The 14,779-nt window shown below is 37.4% G+C and overlaps 1 protein-coding gene across 9 annotated transcripts in view; it reads left to right on the forward strand.

The window, feature by feature from the left end:
• RGS7 (regulator of G protein signaling 7) overlaps nucleotides 1-14,779 on the forward strand; it is a 223,312-nt gene that overhangs the window by 174,627 nt on the left and 33,906 nt on the right. For all 9 annotated transcript variants that reach the window (XM_071806235.1, XM_065835293.2, XM_071806237.1 and 6 more), the window contains 3 exons: nucleotides 6,177-6,241; nucleotides 8,089-8,165; nucleotides 8,300-8,381. In XM_071806235.1, coding sequence (XP_071662336.1) covers nucleotides 6,177-6,241; nucleotides 8,089-8,165; nucleotides 8,300-8,381 — 224 coding nt within the window. The remainder of the gene's footprint in view (nucleotides 1-6,176; nucleotides 6,242-8,088; nucleotides 8,166-8,299; nucleotides 8,382-14,779) is intronic.

A 14,779-nucleotide genomic window follows, 5' to 3' on the forward strand; every position in this document is an offset into this window, starting at 1 on the left:
CTCCAGAGTTGAATGCAGTATTCCATGTAGAGTCTCATGAGAGCAAAGTAGAAGGGCAGAATCACTTCCCTTTACCCGCTGGTCACGCTTCTTTTGATGCAGCCCAATATATGATTGACTTTCTGTGCTGCAAGCAGACATTACTGGGTCATGTTGAGCTTTTCATCAACCAACATGCCAAAGTCCTCTTCCTCAGGGCTGTATAACTCATAATTTTCAGAATTGCTTTCAAATTAGCATGTTGAGTAAACAAAATAGGTTTGCCTGTTTCATTATTGATATGGAAATTAGAGCTTTCAGACCATGAAGGGAGCAGTGACACCAAATGTATTTTTCTGTATTCATGCACTGTCTTGCCACTAATAGCCCTTTCCCAGGTGGGCCCTGGTAATTTCCCTCTTTGTCAAGTAATGGCCAGCTTCTGATGCCATCCCTGTAGCTGACTTTTGCAGTTTAGAAGAAAATACTCTGCATTTTCTGCAATCCTCAGCCTTGCCTTGGATTGCACATGCCCCAAATGGTTTCCATGCAATATCAGCTTATATGAATTTGTTGCACCTCCTCTTCTTAGAAGCCTTTTAGTGAGTGCATTTGAGTCGCCCTTAAATCTGAGGACCTAAAGAGGAGATAGAAAGCTTTGTTTTTTGGTGCCAAAGAAGGGTGTTAATTCTTGAATGCAAACTGAAAGCATTATGATAACTTCAAGAAGTATGAAATAATTCAATGGATGTAATTTTAAATTAGATTTGACAACAGGATATTCTTTTTCTGGTCCCATAGTTTACATAGCTTGAGTGACTTCTGTACCTCTTTGTTATCCTGCAAGACTTTCCCAAGCCAATGGCATCTGGGAATTTTTGTGTTTTGAAGGTGAATCTGCCTTTTTCTAATTCCTGAGCTCTTTAGTAGTTTGAAACTTGGTTTCTTTTTTGCCTTGGTTTATGTAAGAAAGTCCTCTACCCCTCTAAATCTATAATCAAATTGCATTTCAGAAATAGTGTGATCACAGAGTAAAGTAGAGCAAGGGAGGAGTGTTTCAGAAGTTGTATTTCTGACCATTTGACAATTCAGCGCATGTAAAAAACTGTCATGGTCTTCCTTCTAACTGAATGCCATGAGCATTTACTAAAGAAATTGTACTTTTATAGATTCACAAGGCTGATTGGTGACCTGTTTGTCCACCTAAAAGTTGTCATCTTTTTAAGACTAAGTGACTCTCAGTGCTCTTTCACAAAGAGCAAAACTTTTGTGTTTTTGTGTTTGTTTTTTTTTTTTTTTAATTGGGTAAAAGTATACCTAAAGATGGTATAAATATACTAGAAATCCTGAATTTCAAATAAAATGGTTGATTTCGCTTTCTTCATCCCACTGTCATGTTCTGTGCCAAGTGTCCTGCAGCTCTCCATCTGATGCAGACACTCGGGTATGCAGGGAGAACTTCTGTCTGCCCACAGGGCACTTTGAAACTGTTAGACCTTGCAGTACTTTCTATTTTCTTTGCTCTTTAAGTGCTGACTAGGCATGTACATACTGACTCTGAACACAGACTCACAGAGAGCATAAAATTATTCTGGCCTCAGTGGAGATAACGAGCATTCTCTGAAAGTTACACCCACCATCTGGGACAGAATCAACCTGTAACATCACTGGCACTGGGGAAATTATGTAAGGAGTTTAAGTTTGTGTACATGTTGGTGGATGTGTAGGTGGCATTATCTGTGATCTTCGGAGGCCTAGTTGTGCTTCCATTGAATTTAGCTGAGGCTTTTTCTGTGCAGTGGTGAGAAGGAAGATTTAGCCCCTGTTTAGCAACAAGCTAAAATCCCCCACTTTAACTTTTGGGTGAAAGCTCTGTTGTTTTTTTTTTTTTTTCAGTAAGTGTGTGTAATACGATGCATACTCAGTCCAGTTTCTTGGTTCTAGCATGAAACCCTGTCATTATCACTATGATCTTATTTAAGGGGAAAATCCAAAGAGGTTTCTCAGGAACTTTAAAGTACAAATCAACAGTCAAGAGCAGAAAACAAATGTAGTGAACCATGAAAATGGGTTATTTTGGGTGTAACAATTTAAAAACTTGGAAGAGGGAAAACCCAGACACCCTCTTCCTGCAACTCCTGCTAGAAGACTTTGCAATCTCACTTTAACCTCTAATATTACCCATGTTTCGTGAATGCCTGAAAAGAGTTTTCAAGAGTGAGTAGTCTGTTTTTAATCACAGCTACCAAAGTGTGTTCTAGTATTGGTTTGTCATTCAAATGCCCATTTATATACATCACTGACCATCTTTCATTATGAAATGTGTGTTAATATTGTCTTTAGAGTTATTGGCAAATTTGTTTTCTCATGATAATCAGTCACTTCTAAAGCTCAAGCCCTAGCGTCTAATATATAATTCACTTCAGTGGAGGCAATTATGTTGATTGCAACATCCATCAGAATACACTGGCTCTAAAAATAAGAGTGTATGTGGCAGTCCATATTTAGCAAATCGAAGTTATTAATGAGATCCTGTTCCTTGCATATCATTCATCCATATGTAAAGCATTTTCAACACCCTTGTCAGGGATCAGCAAGAGCACGCAGCTCCCCAAGGGAAGGTAAGGAAGAACTGAGGGTGTCAACAGTGCAGGCAGGAGCAATGTCCTCACCAGCAAAGTCTCAAGTGACCAGGAGGGTCCAAGGTCAAGCCAGGAAGCCAGGGCAGCACTGGTGAGTCACAGAGCTGGTTAGAGGTGTATCTACAATGTAGGTCAAGCGGGGACCTGGGGAAATAGCTGGGCTTAAGCACAACTCCTGGGTGCAGGGGGCCTCAGTGGAGACCCTGGATGGACTGCTCAGGGCAATTACAGCTCCTTGGTGTTCTAAGAGCCCTGGCCAGGACCCTGGGGGGCAGCGGTGGGGAAGTAGATAGAGAGAAATAAATAGAGAAATAGAGTAGCTTTTAGTTGGAGAACTTTTCTGCAGATTGCACTTCTGTAAGAAGCTGTAAAAACACTGAGAACTCATACAAATAGTGGCATTAGAAAAGCAGACACTGTCATTCTCTGAAATGCTGAGGGCTCATGGCTCTTCTTTGAGAGGGAAACAGGCAACTGACTGACATCCTCACCAGATGCTCAAGGTCAGGCTACTGGACACGTGCAGTTGCTTTACACATGTGCTGGTAGAGAAAAGGAGTGGTACCTGTGAAAGATGGGAACATCCATATTCCAGATCTCATTGCTCTAAAAGTCAAAAGAACAAAACCTCATTTCTTTGTGTCTTCAAATATTCTGGCTGAAAATAAGAGCAATTTTCACATTCTTCTTGCTTTCCAATATGCTAGTGAATTTTGTTGCAGGCGAGCCAAAAGACATGGTGACGAGGGTGTGAACTGGTGAACTCAAATTCCTGATCTGCTTCTGGGTTCTTGTGTGACTGCAAGTAGCTCTTAAATAGATCTTCAAACATATGCTTCTATAATAAAGATGTAATTCTTAGCACACAGCAATGGTAGTAAATTGAGCCAAAGAGTAGGAATGTCCTTAAGGACTATTTTCTTCAACACTAGTATCTTTGTTATATTTCCAAGATAACTAAATTTTCTTGAGCATATTCTGCCTTATCCACACTGGCCCATATAAACAATTCTGACATAAAGAATCCAAGCCATGGGTGTTATAACCTTTAGGCTCCTGAAGGGGAGGGGATCTGGATAGTCCAGAGAAAAATGTCTGAGATGAACGTGATTTTTTTGAGCCTTGGCTAAGATATGTTCATAATGAAAAAACAAACAAACATTATTATATTTGCTATGGAAATGGAGCAAAAAGGATCTTGAAAAGAAGCCTGCAGGGAAGATACTGTAGTACAGTCACACAGTGAGGACGAGGGTTTTTTAGATACAGTAGTAGATTAATAGTGTGACAAGTTAATTCTTCTCTCCTACTCCTGAAGACCTGGTGGTTGTTTTTCTAGTGCTGACTACTCTGTGACCTGAAGATGCTTTTTTGTTAAAACCTCTACTGACATAAAGATGGACAGTTGGCCACCTCTGCAGCAACAGTTTTTGTTGGAGGTGGAAGGAGATGCTAATTCCAAAATATACCCACAATGGGACTCAAGGAAGTGCTAAGCTAACTAAAGGTGCCTATGAGGGGACTGTGAGAATATAGTTTACAAGGCCTCGATCAAGTGCAGAGAACAGGGAGTTTGGTTTGTTTCTTTTCAGATGGAATTATACTTGTTGGAATAAACAAAATTTGATTCCTGGAATTCTCAGAACTGTCTACACATTTATATTGAATATGTATTTTATCACTAGTATTTTCAAGGGGTTTAGCGATGGGTTTTTTTTTTGCTTGTTCAATGAAACAACCAATTTTGAAGGAAATGAGTGGAAAATGCTTCACCGCAAAAGGAGTTAAATGACAAAGACCATCTCTCTCCTCAGTATTCTCTTACCACTCTACTAATTGTGGATGCAACCTAGGTATAAAGGATCCAGAATTCTTCCCCTCATCTTTTTGTGACTTTTCAGCATGCATGCCAATGCACTAGTGTAAGTGTATACTAATATTAAAATGCATGGAAACTGAGGCTATAGAAGCTGTTTGTCTGCTGTACTTGGTGTGTGATGTGGATTTGTGTCTGTATTTGTAGATTTTGTAGACACATGAATTGCTTTGGAAACAGAAGGGATATAAGAGTGCAGGGAGTAGGGAAAGAGGACATGGCTGCTTATGGGAGTAGAAAGTGGAAAAGTATGAAATAAAAATAGACTAGATAACACTCATAAAATGAGGAAAAAATAGTCATAAACTGCATTAAAATATAACTTCATTTTACATCAAGTAACACTTGTAACTGCAGCTGGAGTTAATAAAATACTTACTGAAATAGCATTCACTGGAGTGGGTTTGCATGCATTTGCAGGTGACTTTGTTTCTATGGAGTTGTAAAATATCTAATTGATCTGACTACTTTAAGACTCAAAGTCAAATACAAGATGAGCACTTCCTTCTTCCTAGTGATTGCAAGAGTGAGGTTCTTAAGTGAAGTTATTCTCCTTTACTCCTGTAGTGGACAAGCTGGCAGTCAGGAACTGGGAACATTTCTAATGACCAGCAGTAAATACGGTCTCTTTTGGCTGATCATTGACACCACAGATGAGTTAAGGTTTTCTTACCTACACTGATCAAAAGATTCCTCCATCTGACACATGAAATGGTGCTCTGAAGTAATGAAGTGGGTAAATATTGCATAATAAGGAATTGTGCTGCAGTCATTGTCTTGCTGGTGGGGGAAGCTGTAAAATATTCAGAGCTGATGTGAAGTATTCATTGCTAAATACAGTCTGTTGGAAACATACTTCATTCAAGGGTAATGGAATGCATAAAGAATTCAAAATCAAGCAAGGTGATGCAAACCACTGTGGTGTTTATGTAGCTTCAAATATCATTTTCATCCCCATGTCCTTTCAGTATTTAGCTGTCAGTATTCCATTTTATTAGTTAAGACTCTGTCTGAATGAGACAGAGGCAGAACAGCTCTGCTGAAGGATTTTGCATCTAGAAAATCAATGAAATAATATTTTTTTCTCGTTATATCTAATACATTATACACCTTTTTCAGTTTTTGGTCTTCCATTTTTTTATTTTAAATATTGGTTATAGCAGACTATACTGTATGAGTCTTAAATTTTATTTATTTGTAATTAATTTTTAGCTGAAGTCTTAGGTTGAAATGTTGTGATTTCTAAATCTTAAGTAAAAATAAATAAAACCATATATACACATTTTTAAAAAGCTGTTTGACTAATACAGCAGCAGCTCCTGATAAAACTCCTATGCATTATGGGTTATACACGCACAGCTTAAAAAATATTTTTCCTATTTTTCCTTAATATCCTAGTTAGTTGTCCAGCCATTAAATAACCTCATCCCAAGCATCTCATGCATTTTGTATATTATGTCTGTTGCATAAAGCAGATTTTATAATTATTTAATGAATCTCTGACCCATCGTTTTAGTTACAATAGTGGTAGCATTGATCCCCTATTTAAAGCTTTTTAGAATTGAGGGAGAAAACAAAACCACCAAGCAAGCGGTAAAATAGAAATGAAACCTCTAGATTTTGGGTCTGCTGTGCTCATGAGATAGTAACCAATTCTGTGTTATTTTATTCTATTCCAGCTGTTTACCTCTGCAAGCGGACAATGCAAAACAAAGCAAGGCTAGAGCTAGCAGACTATGAAGCTGTAAGTACCTGGGGAAAAGTAGGTTTCTCTGCTGGGCCTAATGAGCATGTTAAGCCTGAGAACTATAGGCCTTATGAGTGAAGATTTATTAGTTATCCACTTTTGCCAGGATGTCATTCTGATGGTGCTCAGTAGGCATGAATGGTGTTTGAAAGCTGTAGTGAAGGCTAGATGGGAAAAAACTAAGATTTTGGTCCATCTCTAATCTTACTCTGCTCAGATGATCGTGGCGGGATCAGAAATAACTGTTCACAAATCCCAGACAGGCCACAAGTGTTTGACAGCAATTGTACTGTACACCGTGTAAGGTTTGAATGAAGGATCCCTGGCGACATTTTCAAAAGCACTTGGTAGCTGTAGAAATATAAATCTCATTCTTAAAAGTGATGCTGGTGCTTGAGCCCTTCTCCCATCAGTTAGACCAGAGGCAAAGAGGATCAGACCAGAGGCACTTCCCACTCCCTGAAAGTTGTACTGTGCCCCAGGCAAGATAAGGTGATTGGGGCTGGAATGAGCTGGAAAAAGAGGGACTTTGATTAGCTGATGAGGATGACACACGCTAAGGAGAGAGATGTCTTGTATTCCATCCATATCCCCCCCAAAAGTTCCTGAATTTTTCATGAAAATGTCAACATGAAATTGATTAACAGCCCTGGTTCTGCACTGAAAGCTGTCCAGCTGTGCTGCTGTGACATGAGAGCTGGATAGTCAGATGGGCCTCTCAACATGCCAGATACTCCAGCCTCAGCACCATGCTGACACATGTTATTGCTTCTTCTAGCACAGGCTTGCTTTTCAGTGTACTGCACTGTGGGGTACACATAATTATATAGTTACATGCCTTAGAAAATTCACCTCCAGTATACAATCCATGAGAGCTTTTATTGGTATTGACAAGATCTTTAGAAAGTCTCCTCTTCACTCTCTGCAGTCTTCATTTTCAGTGTGTCATAGAGATACATTTGCAATGCATAGAAACACAGGTAAAGCAATATTTTTTGTTAGGAAGTTTACAGACAATTTTTCAGCTAGTTTAAGTAAAAGCAGTGCATGAAGGTAACTGGTGTCTTTTTGGAGGTATAGCATCAGCCTTCTCCATGTTAACAGACCACATGCTTCTGCTGTTTAAGCTGCATGGAAATTGGAAAAGCTCTGTTGCAGACAGCAAAGATGTCCCAGCATCACTGGAAGAACGAATTTTACTAAGATTTAAAAAATTTTCTTCCTATTGTTATTAGCAGGCTGTAGGATATATACATTTCCTGTACAGTAGTGAAAAGCTGTAGTCTGCATTTTTATAAAATGAGGTTAACTGTGGAGTTCTTGGAAGATTCCTGTACTACCAAAATATTGATAGCTTCTTCTTATTTTATTTTTAATAAATTGATAGACAGCCAACATTGTTCAATGCAAAGCATTTGTATAGATGACTGATGAGAACTGTCATGTGGATCATCTAGTATGGAAAATACTGCTGTCATCTTTCAGTATTAGGTACTTTTAAAACACTAATGTATTATTGTGAAATTGCCCAGGTATATAAAAATGCTTCAGAAATCCCACATTCTGCTGAAGATTGCACCCACCCTTGTCATCAGAGTTTGAAAGCTAAAATAGGTGAGGCATTCAAAAGTAGATAGATCTAGTATCCTGCTTGGTGTCAAGCAAGGGCTTTATATCGGATGAGTAAGGTATATTTACACTGAAACAGATATTATGACTTGTATTACATCTCGGGGTGGGGTAAGAGCAGGGAAGGAGTGAGGGGAGGAAGGAAAGATACACTAAAAGCTATTAAATAGTAAATAACTTTGAATACAACCCACTAAATTGTGATGTATTTTCAGGAGAGTTTGGCCAGGCTACAGCGAGCATTTGCACGGAAATGGGAGTTTATTTTTATGCAAGCCGAAGCACAAGCGAAGTAAGTTCCTTTGAAGATGAGAAGTTTTGGTTTTACAGGCTTTTTGAAGGGTGGGAAAAGTGATTGGACACTTCTTCTGTTTGAAATTACTTTCATTAACACTGGCTCTTTTAAATGTCCTCTACCATTGACAGAGTGGACAAGAAGAGAGACAAGATAGAGAGGAAGATTCTTGACAGCCAGGAGCGAGCATTCTGGGACGTGCACCGGCCGGTGGTGAGTGCTGGTGGGGCCGCTCTGCCTGTGAGTAGGGACACAGATAAATATCAGCCTTTGTGGAGCACTGGGGTAGCCTGGCAACAAGCAAAAGGGCTGGGGGCCATGGCTTGCCTCCCTTTTTTGAAGAATCTATAGTTTATATTGTTCTACTATTGAAGATTACAGATGTGTGTACACTGTCTGGGGCTTTCAGTGAATAGATTTGTTGTGCCTGATTTCTTTAGTCAGAAGATACCTGTCTTTGACTGTTACCCTTTCAGAGGTTTCACAAGGTATGAGTCATACAATCAAAATTATCAGCATAGCTAAAAATACTTTTAAATAAATCTGACTTTTAATCTGCTTTTTTGCTCACTAAGCTTTTCAGCTCCACTCTGGTCATATTTCCAAGCTATTTTTAATGTACATAAAGGTTAGATATTGTTGGCTTTTTGCTGTGGGAGTCATACACTGTCCAAACAAGATTTGTCAGAGTTCCTTGTCAAAGTCCATCTGAAACAAAATTTTTAAAATAGAAACGGTCTTACATAATCAGCTACCTTTGAGAGTGAAAACTTTGACAAGTAATGTCAAATGTCACAAGACCTCCAATTAAACTGTGAGAACTCCATAATCACGCTTTTTTGTTTTATTGCAGAATTATATCTCTTTCCCTTACCTAAAGTTATGCTTTCATTTTCTGTGTACAGTTTGGTATCATTACTAATGAAACCAAATATAGATTTTATTTTCTGCTGTAACATTGGGAAAATATACTTAACTGAAACAAATTGTTCTGGGGAAGTAAAGTTAGGTGATGATGCCTGTAGAAGAGGTGAATACAGTAAGAAAGTTTCAAAAAATCCCAATAAACTTGGACATGGTCAGTTTGGATTTTTGACTGTGGAATTAAATAAGCAGTAGAAGAAATGGAAGAAATGGATCTTTCAGGTAGAGAAAATAATTTGAAGTGAAAGATTCAAACCACAGGAATTAGATGCAAGAGGACTGGGACATTATTGTCTAGTCACCAGCATAAAATAAGGAAGAAGGACAGAATACAATCTGCCATCTGGTGTGGATGGGAGTTACAAATAGTATAGACACAGAAAGTTTCTACAGACCTAAGAACTTTGGAGGTGCAGGTAGCTTTTATATTAGCTGCAGAAATGGATCTAAGAGTTTTGAATCTAGGAGTGAGATGCTATTCCCAGGTTTGGAAGAGAAGATGAATTGTTGAAGTTTCAAGTTAAGATATAGGCAGACAGTAAGGAGAGAATTAAAGGGACCATGACAAGAGGAAACTGAATTTGATTAAGAGCTTTCGCTAAACTGTGGATAAATCTGCCTGGTCCAGCAGATGCTTTTAATCTGGCTGTAGACATACCTAGGAAACATCAGAAGCAGAAGACTGGCTTTCAGTCAGCAATGTAGGTTCCTGGCTTTAGGAGATATAAATAGAAGAATGGATAGATTCTTTTTTTGGCTAACCAGCTCCTTTCACTAGTTAGTGAAATACTCATTTTGAAAACATTATTATGAATTTTCTGACACAGTAAAAGCCAGAAGCTTCTATTAGAAAGAATAAAAAATAAAAGAGGAACAAACTGAAAAGAGGAAGGTCATGCTAGAGCTAATTACAATTTCTGATGGCTTTTCAAGCATCTCAAAAGCTCACAAAAAAACTCACAGAAATATTCTGCAATTCTGGAGAGCTAATTTTGGAAAATTAGGTAATGTTTGGATAAGAATCTGGGGTTAATACTTATTTTTATTTACAGTTCTTCATTTTTTGATCAAGATTAAGCAGCTAGGAGCAGTGACAGTATTCTTCAAAATCCACCTCAATTTATTATTTTTTAACTGAAAATGAATTTTGAGGATTAAATAATTCATTATTTGCGTATTTTCTTTAGGTGAGTAAACAAGTATTTCCCAGAGGGGTTTTTTTGCAGGTATCCCTAATTGCTTTATTTCTTACCTACCGGCCTACAGTTCTAGTATAGAACCTTTATGTATAGTATATAATATATGAATATTAAATCTACATTTTATTTAAAAAAGAGATACTTTAAGGTGATGAAAGGGAAATAAGAAGGAAGAAACCCACCAGCACAAAAGGACAGTGCAGCTGTGTACTACAAGAACGGGAGATGTAAAACAAGAACAGCTACATGTCAGTGAAAGCAGGAGAATATAGCTGCAGAAAAATAGTATGATTTATGCATCAGAAATGTTGCTGTGACTGATAAGTTTACAATAAAGGAAATGAACCAAAGTTTGATGTGTAAAGAGCATTTGCCTCAAAAACACCTCTGCTTCATAGCTCTCAATTCAAAGGCAATCCCCTCAGGTGGTTCCAGAAGCCCTAGAAGGTTTATGCCATAGTCTGAGACACAGACTTACACTTGAAAGTCATCATGGCTGTGACTTTTAATCAGCTGCCTGGTTAACTCCCTCGGCTTTTCCCTGGGTTTTCAGACTGAAATAATGCTTGGAGAGGAACCAGAGATTTTTGGATTTGGAGAGGAGTTTTTTCAAGTAGTCACCTGTTCTCCAGTTTTCTGTTGACAGGCAGTTAAGAGAACAGCTTTGATATCCCACTGATCAGTTTTCATTCCAATACTTATTTAATTGCAGTTTCACTACATGTTTATTTTTTTTTTTTTATTTTGCTCTGTATTTTAGTGTAATGTGAAGCATAATCTTGGTCATTTCTGTAAATTCCTGTTGCTGTTTTAGTAGAAAGATCTTGGCTTGCAGCTAGAAAGAGCTTCAACTGCAGGTACTGCAGCCTGCAGAGACACTTGAATAACTTTTAATTTTACTAGTTCAGATACCAATTGCAGCAAAACCATGGAAGTGGGTATCAGGGAGAGCTGCATAAAATCCCTTGAGATCCTGAGCAGCACACCTAGGGTAAAGTCCATTTCTAAGCTACAGTCAGTACCTAACATTGGTGTGAGATTAATTTATTCACATACAGTGATACATTTCTCTTTTTGATGGCAGAGTAAACATGTCTTAGGAGTCTTTCTTTTCCTTCCACTTGCATTGAAAATATATCATTTTCATAATTTTAAAACTTCTATCAATAATAGACTATGCAACTGAAGGAAAATTGCTTAGGAGGATTAGGGTGCTAGTCAAAAACCAATAACAAACCAAACTAAATCAGGGAAATCAGTTCCTTCCATGCAAAAGAATCTAAGAAGCTGCTCTTGTTTGAAATGTCATGCTCCTGATTGAAGGCTTTATAAAAGAACTTACCACTTCCTTGAATTATTAACTCTGTTTAAAAACCATCACCTTACAATCATTAAAAAGGGACAAACAAGCACTAAAATAGTAAATCCTTTGAAACATTCTCCAGCTCACATCAAATACAATAGGAGCAGAGTAGCTGCAGCTTGCTGTAAAATTAACTCTTTTAGGTAGTGACTAAGGACAGCTGATGTGTTGCTGCTACAAAGGATTCACTTTTCTTCCTGAGTCACTTATTAATGTAATGTACAATAAAAGCCTGTTGGCGGCTTGTTGAGATTCAGATTAATTCAGAAGATAATGGGGGAGGTATCTTTTTCTCCTGAAAGTCATCTGTATAAGTCTTAACTTTAATATTTATTTGTTTGTTTGTTTGTTTATTTGTTTGTTTTCTCCAAAACCAATACATGTGTGATTTAATACAGTAAGATAAATTATCCAAGGCGGGTATGTCTGGTAAGGACGGTAGCAACGTTAAGGGCAAGTGGGGGTTTAAGATAATTCACTGATGATGTAGAATTCAGAAATATGTATGATTTCTGCATTTGGAGATTTCATACCTATGTTTCTTAGTAGAGAACTAGGAAAAAAGTAATCTTTATTTAAGAAAAAAAACTTGTCACACATCCCACGTCTTATTTCTCTATTTAGTTTTTTTTCTTTTCTTCTTTTTTTTTTTTTAATCAGATCTATCTCCATTAATCTTATTTTATCTGTTTATATTTTAAAATTGTATTTTCTGTGGTCTGAACATGACCCTCAGCATCTGAGCCAGTAGGTAATATCACTGGCTGTGTAGGGTCATGCAGCGGATAGTTGTGGTTATTTGTTCTGGGTTTTCTTTCACTGCTTTTGTTTTTAATGACTTTTCCATCCTGTCCTGCAAGATCAGCCTCAAAGACTTGGCAGCGACTGAATTTAACTTGGCTAAGGTGGCGCAATACTTCATTTGACACTTCTCGTGCTACAAATCCTAGACTTTTCTGGGCCAGTTTCTTGTTTAGGCAGAGAACATTTCTGTTTGCTTTATCGTAATATTTTCAGAAAGTTTTTAAGCAGCTCTGGGAAACAAATGTGAATCATACCATCCAACCTCTGTAGTGATGTCTTCACACATGATTTTCATGTCTTCTTTTGCACCTGTTTCACCATATATCCTTAAAAGGGAGTTACCTCTCCAGCAAACAGGGACTACAGCCAAAGCAGCAACTGGCAGTCTCAGATAAGTGCACTTCTGGTAATGAAACAGAGCCTTGTGCAATGTTTTATTTTCAGAAAATGGTTATAATGTTTATGATCCATACTCACATCTGTTTGAGGCAGATATTTATAAACCTTATAGCTAGCCTGATAAGATCTTTATGGAAGAATTTGTACTCGCATTATTTTTATTCAGTCTGATACTTCAGTAGGGGTGGGACAGATGGGGAAAAAGAAGCCAGCTTCCTTGCAACAGTGAACAAACTGAAAGTGCTCGAGTTAAAACTGAGGATTATGAAGAGGTCAGAAATTGTGAAATAGCAGACTGATGAGACAGCAGAAGGACACAGAAAAATGAGATATTATGGTTTTTAGTAAAACCCAGTTCTGGTAGCAACTAGGAAAGTAAGCTGATGTAATAAAGATGAGAAATGTTTTGAATAAGTCCAATGTTTATGCATTGATTTTCATTTCTGTGTGAATTAAATTTGCTGCCTTAATCCAAAGCATTTTGTCAAGGATCTTCTTGTAAGTCAAAAGGCAGAAATTCAGTTTCTAAATGTCACCTATGTTTGCCATCAACATTTACAGAGACGTGTAGTCAGACTTTCCTTTTTTCAAGTGAATAACCTAAATTCTTCTGTATGGAATTTGTAAACAAGCAGTTTCCTGCCTTTGGGGGTGAAAAAAATTGAGAAAGCAATAATGACTCTACGTATTTAGCACAGGGGCAGTAAAACTAATAAATTTATCAGGTTTTCTTATGCAGCAGTATTGTAAATACTGGAATCTTCACATACACAGAAATCATGTTAGTACAGCCTTATTTAAAATTCATACTTACTTCAACACCATGTGAATAAACACAGTGGATCTAATTTCTGTACAATCATTTCTGGTTCTGAAAACCAGTCACTACAAACCTAAAATAGTCTATTGTAAATTAAGAGCTATTAGAAATTAAATTAACTTTCAAAAAGAAATAGGCATATAACTTCCATGCATATTCTTTTGTACAGTTTCTAGTTTAGCCTCATATGACCTGTCTCAAAAATTAAATTTCAACATCCCTTCCATGTACGTTTTGTATGTCATGTGTTTCTCTGTTACACAGAGCATTAAAAAAACACAAAATGATAAAATCCCATTCTCTTAAGGTGAAAGCCCAGCTTTGCACTAGTTCAGTCCTCATACAATCAAGTGTGTGGGAATCTGAGAATCCCTGTCAGGATTCAAAATGCTCTATCTCCTATGGATTAATTTTATGGTTTAATTTATTATATTATATTTCTGGAAAATGTCTGTCTCTCTCTCTCTCTTTTTCTCCTGTTCCAATGAGGTCCTTGGTTTGCACAACCACTGGAATTCCTTGTGTGTCTGATACTACTCAGGGAAAAGATCTGATCTCTAGTTTGAGAAGACAGATAGGTATAAAAAGGAAACTGGTAGAGCATAGGTTCTTTTTTTTTTTGGAAAGATAATGAAAATCTTTGAAATCCTAGATTTCATGCTGAGTCTTCCTGTCTCTTAGTTTGAAAATCACCTGAGTTCTACCATGCTGCAAACATAATTAAAGCTTGATCAAACTAATAGATCAAATATCTCTTCTTTGTCTGATGGTCTTTGAACTTCATTTGTTTTGTCCAAACAAGAGAAACAACTTGTAGTTAAACTTTTGTCCAATAATTGCACTCCTTGCCATGTTTTGATTGAGTCCACTGCAGAACAACAGTGGAACTGCTGCTATTTTTATAATAGTTGATGATCTTCAAATAAATCCTTGAATAAATCATATATTGATTTTACTTATTAGTCCAAATGGCAAGTTTTTTGTCCTTCACATGATGCTGTCTATACTGGGTTTAGCTTATGCTTAGGTGCTTACACCTTTCTCTGCAGTTTATCAAGAATTCATTTTTTATGCATCAATATGTTTCTATGTTTCTAAACCA

The sequence above is a fragment of the Patagioenas fasciata genome, chromosome 3 (genome assembly GCF_037038585.1).
Source record: "Patagioenas fasciata isolate bPatFas1 chromosome 3, bPatFas1.hap1, whole genome shotgun sequence".
Classification (NCBI taxonomy): domain Eukaryota; kingdom Metazoa; phylum Chordata; class Aves; order Columbiformes; family Columbidae; genus Patagioenas; species Patagioenas fasciata.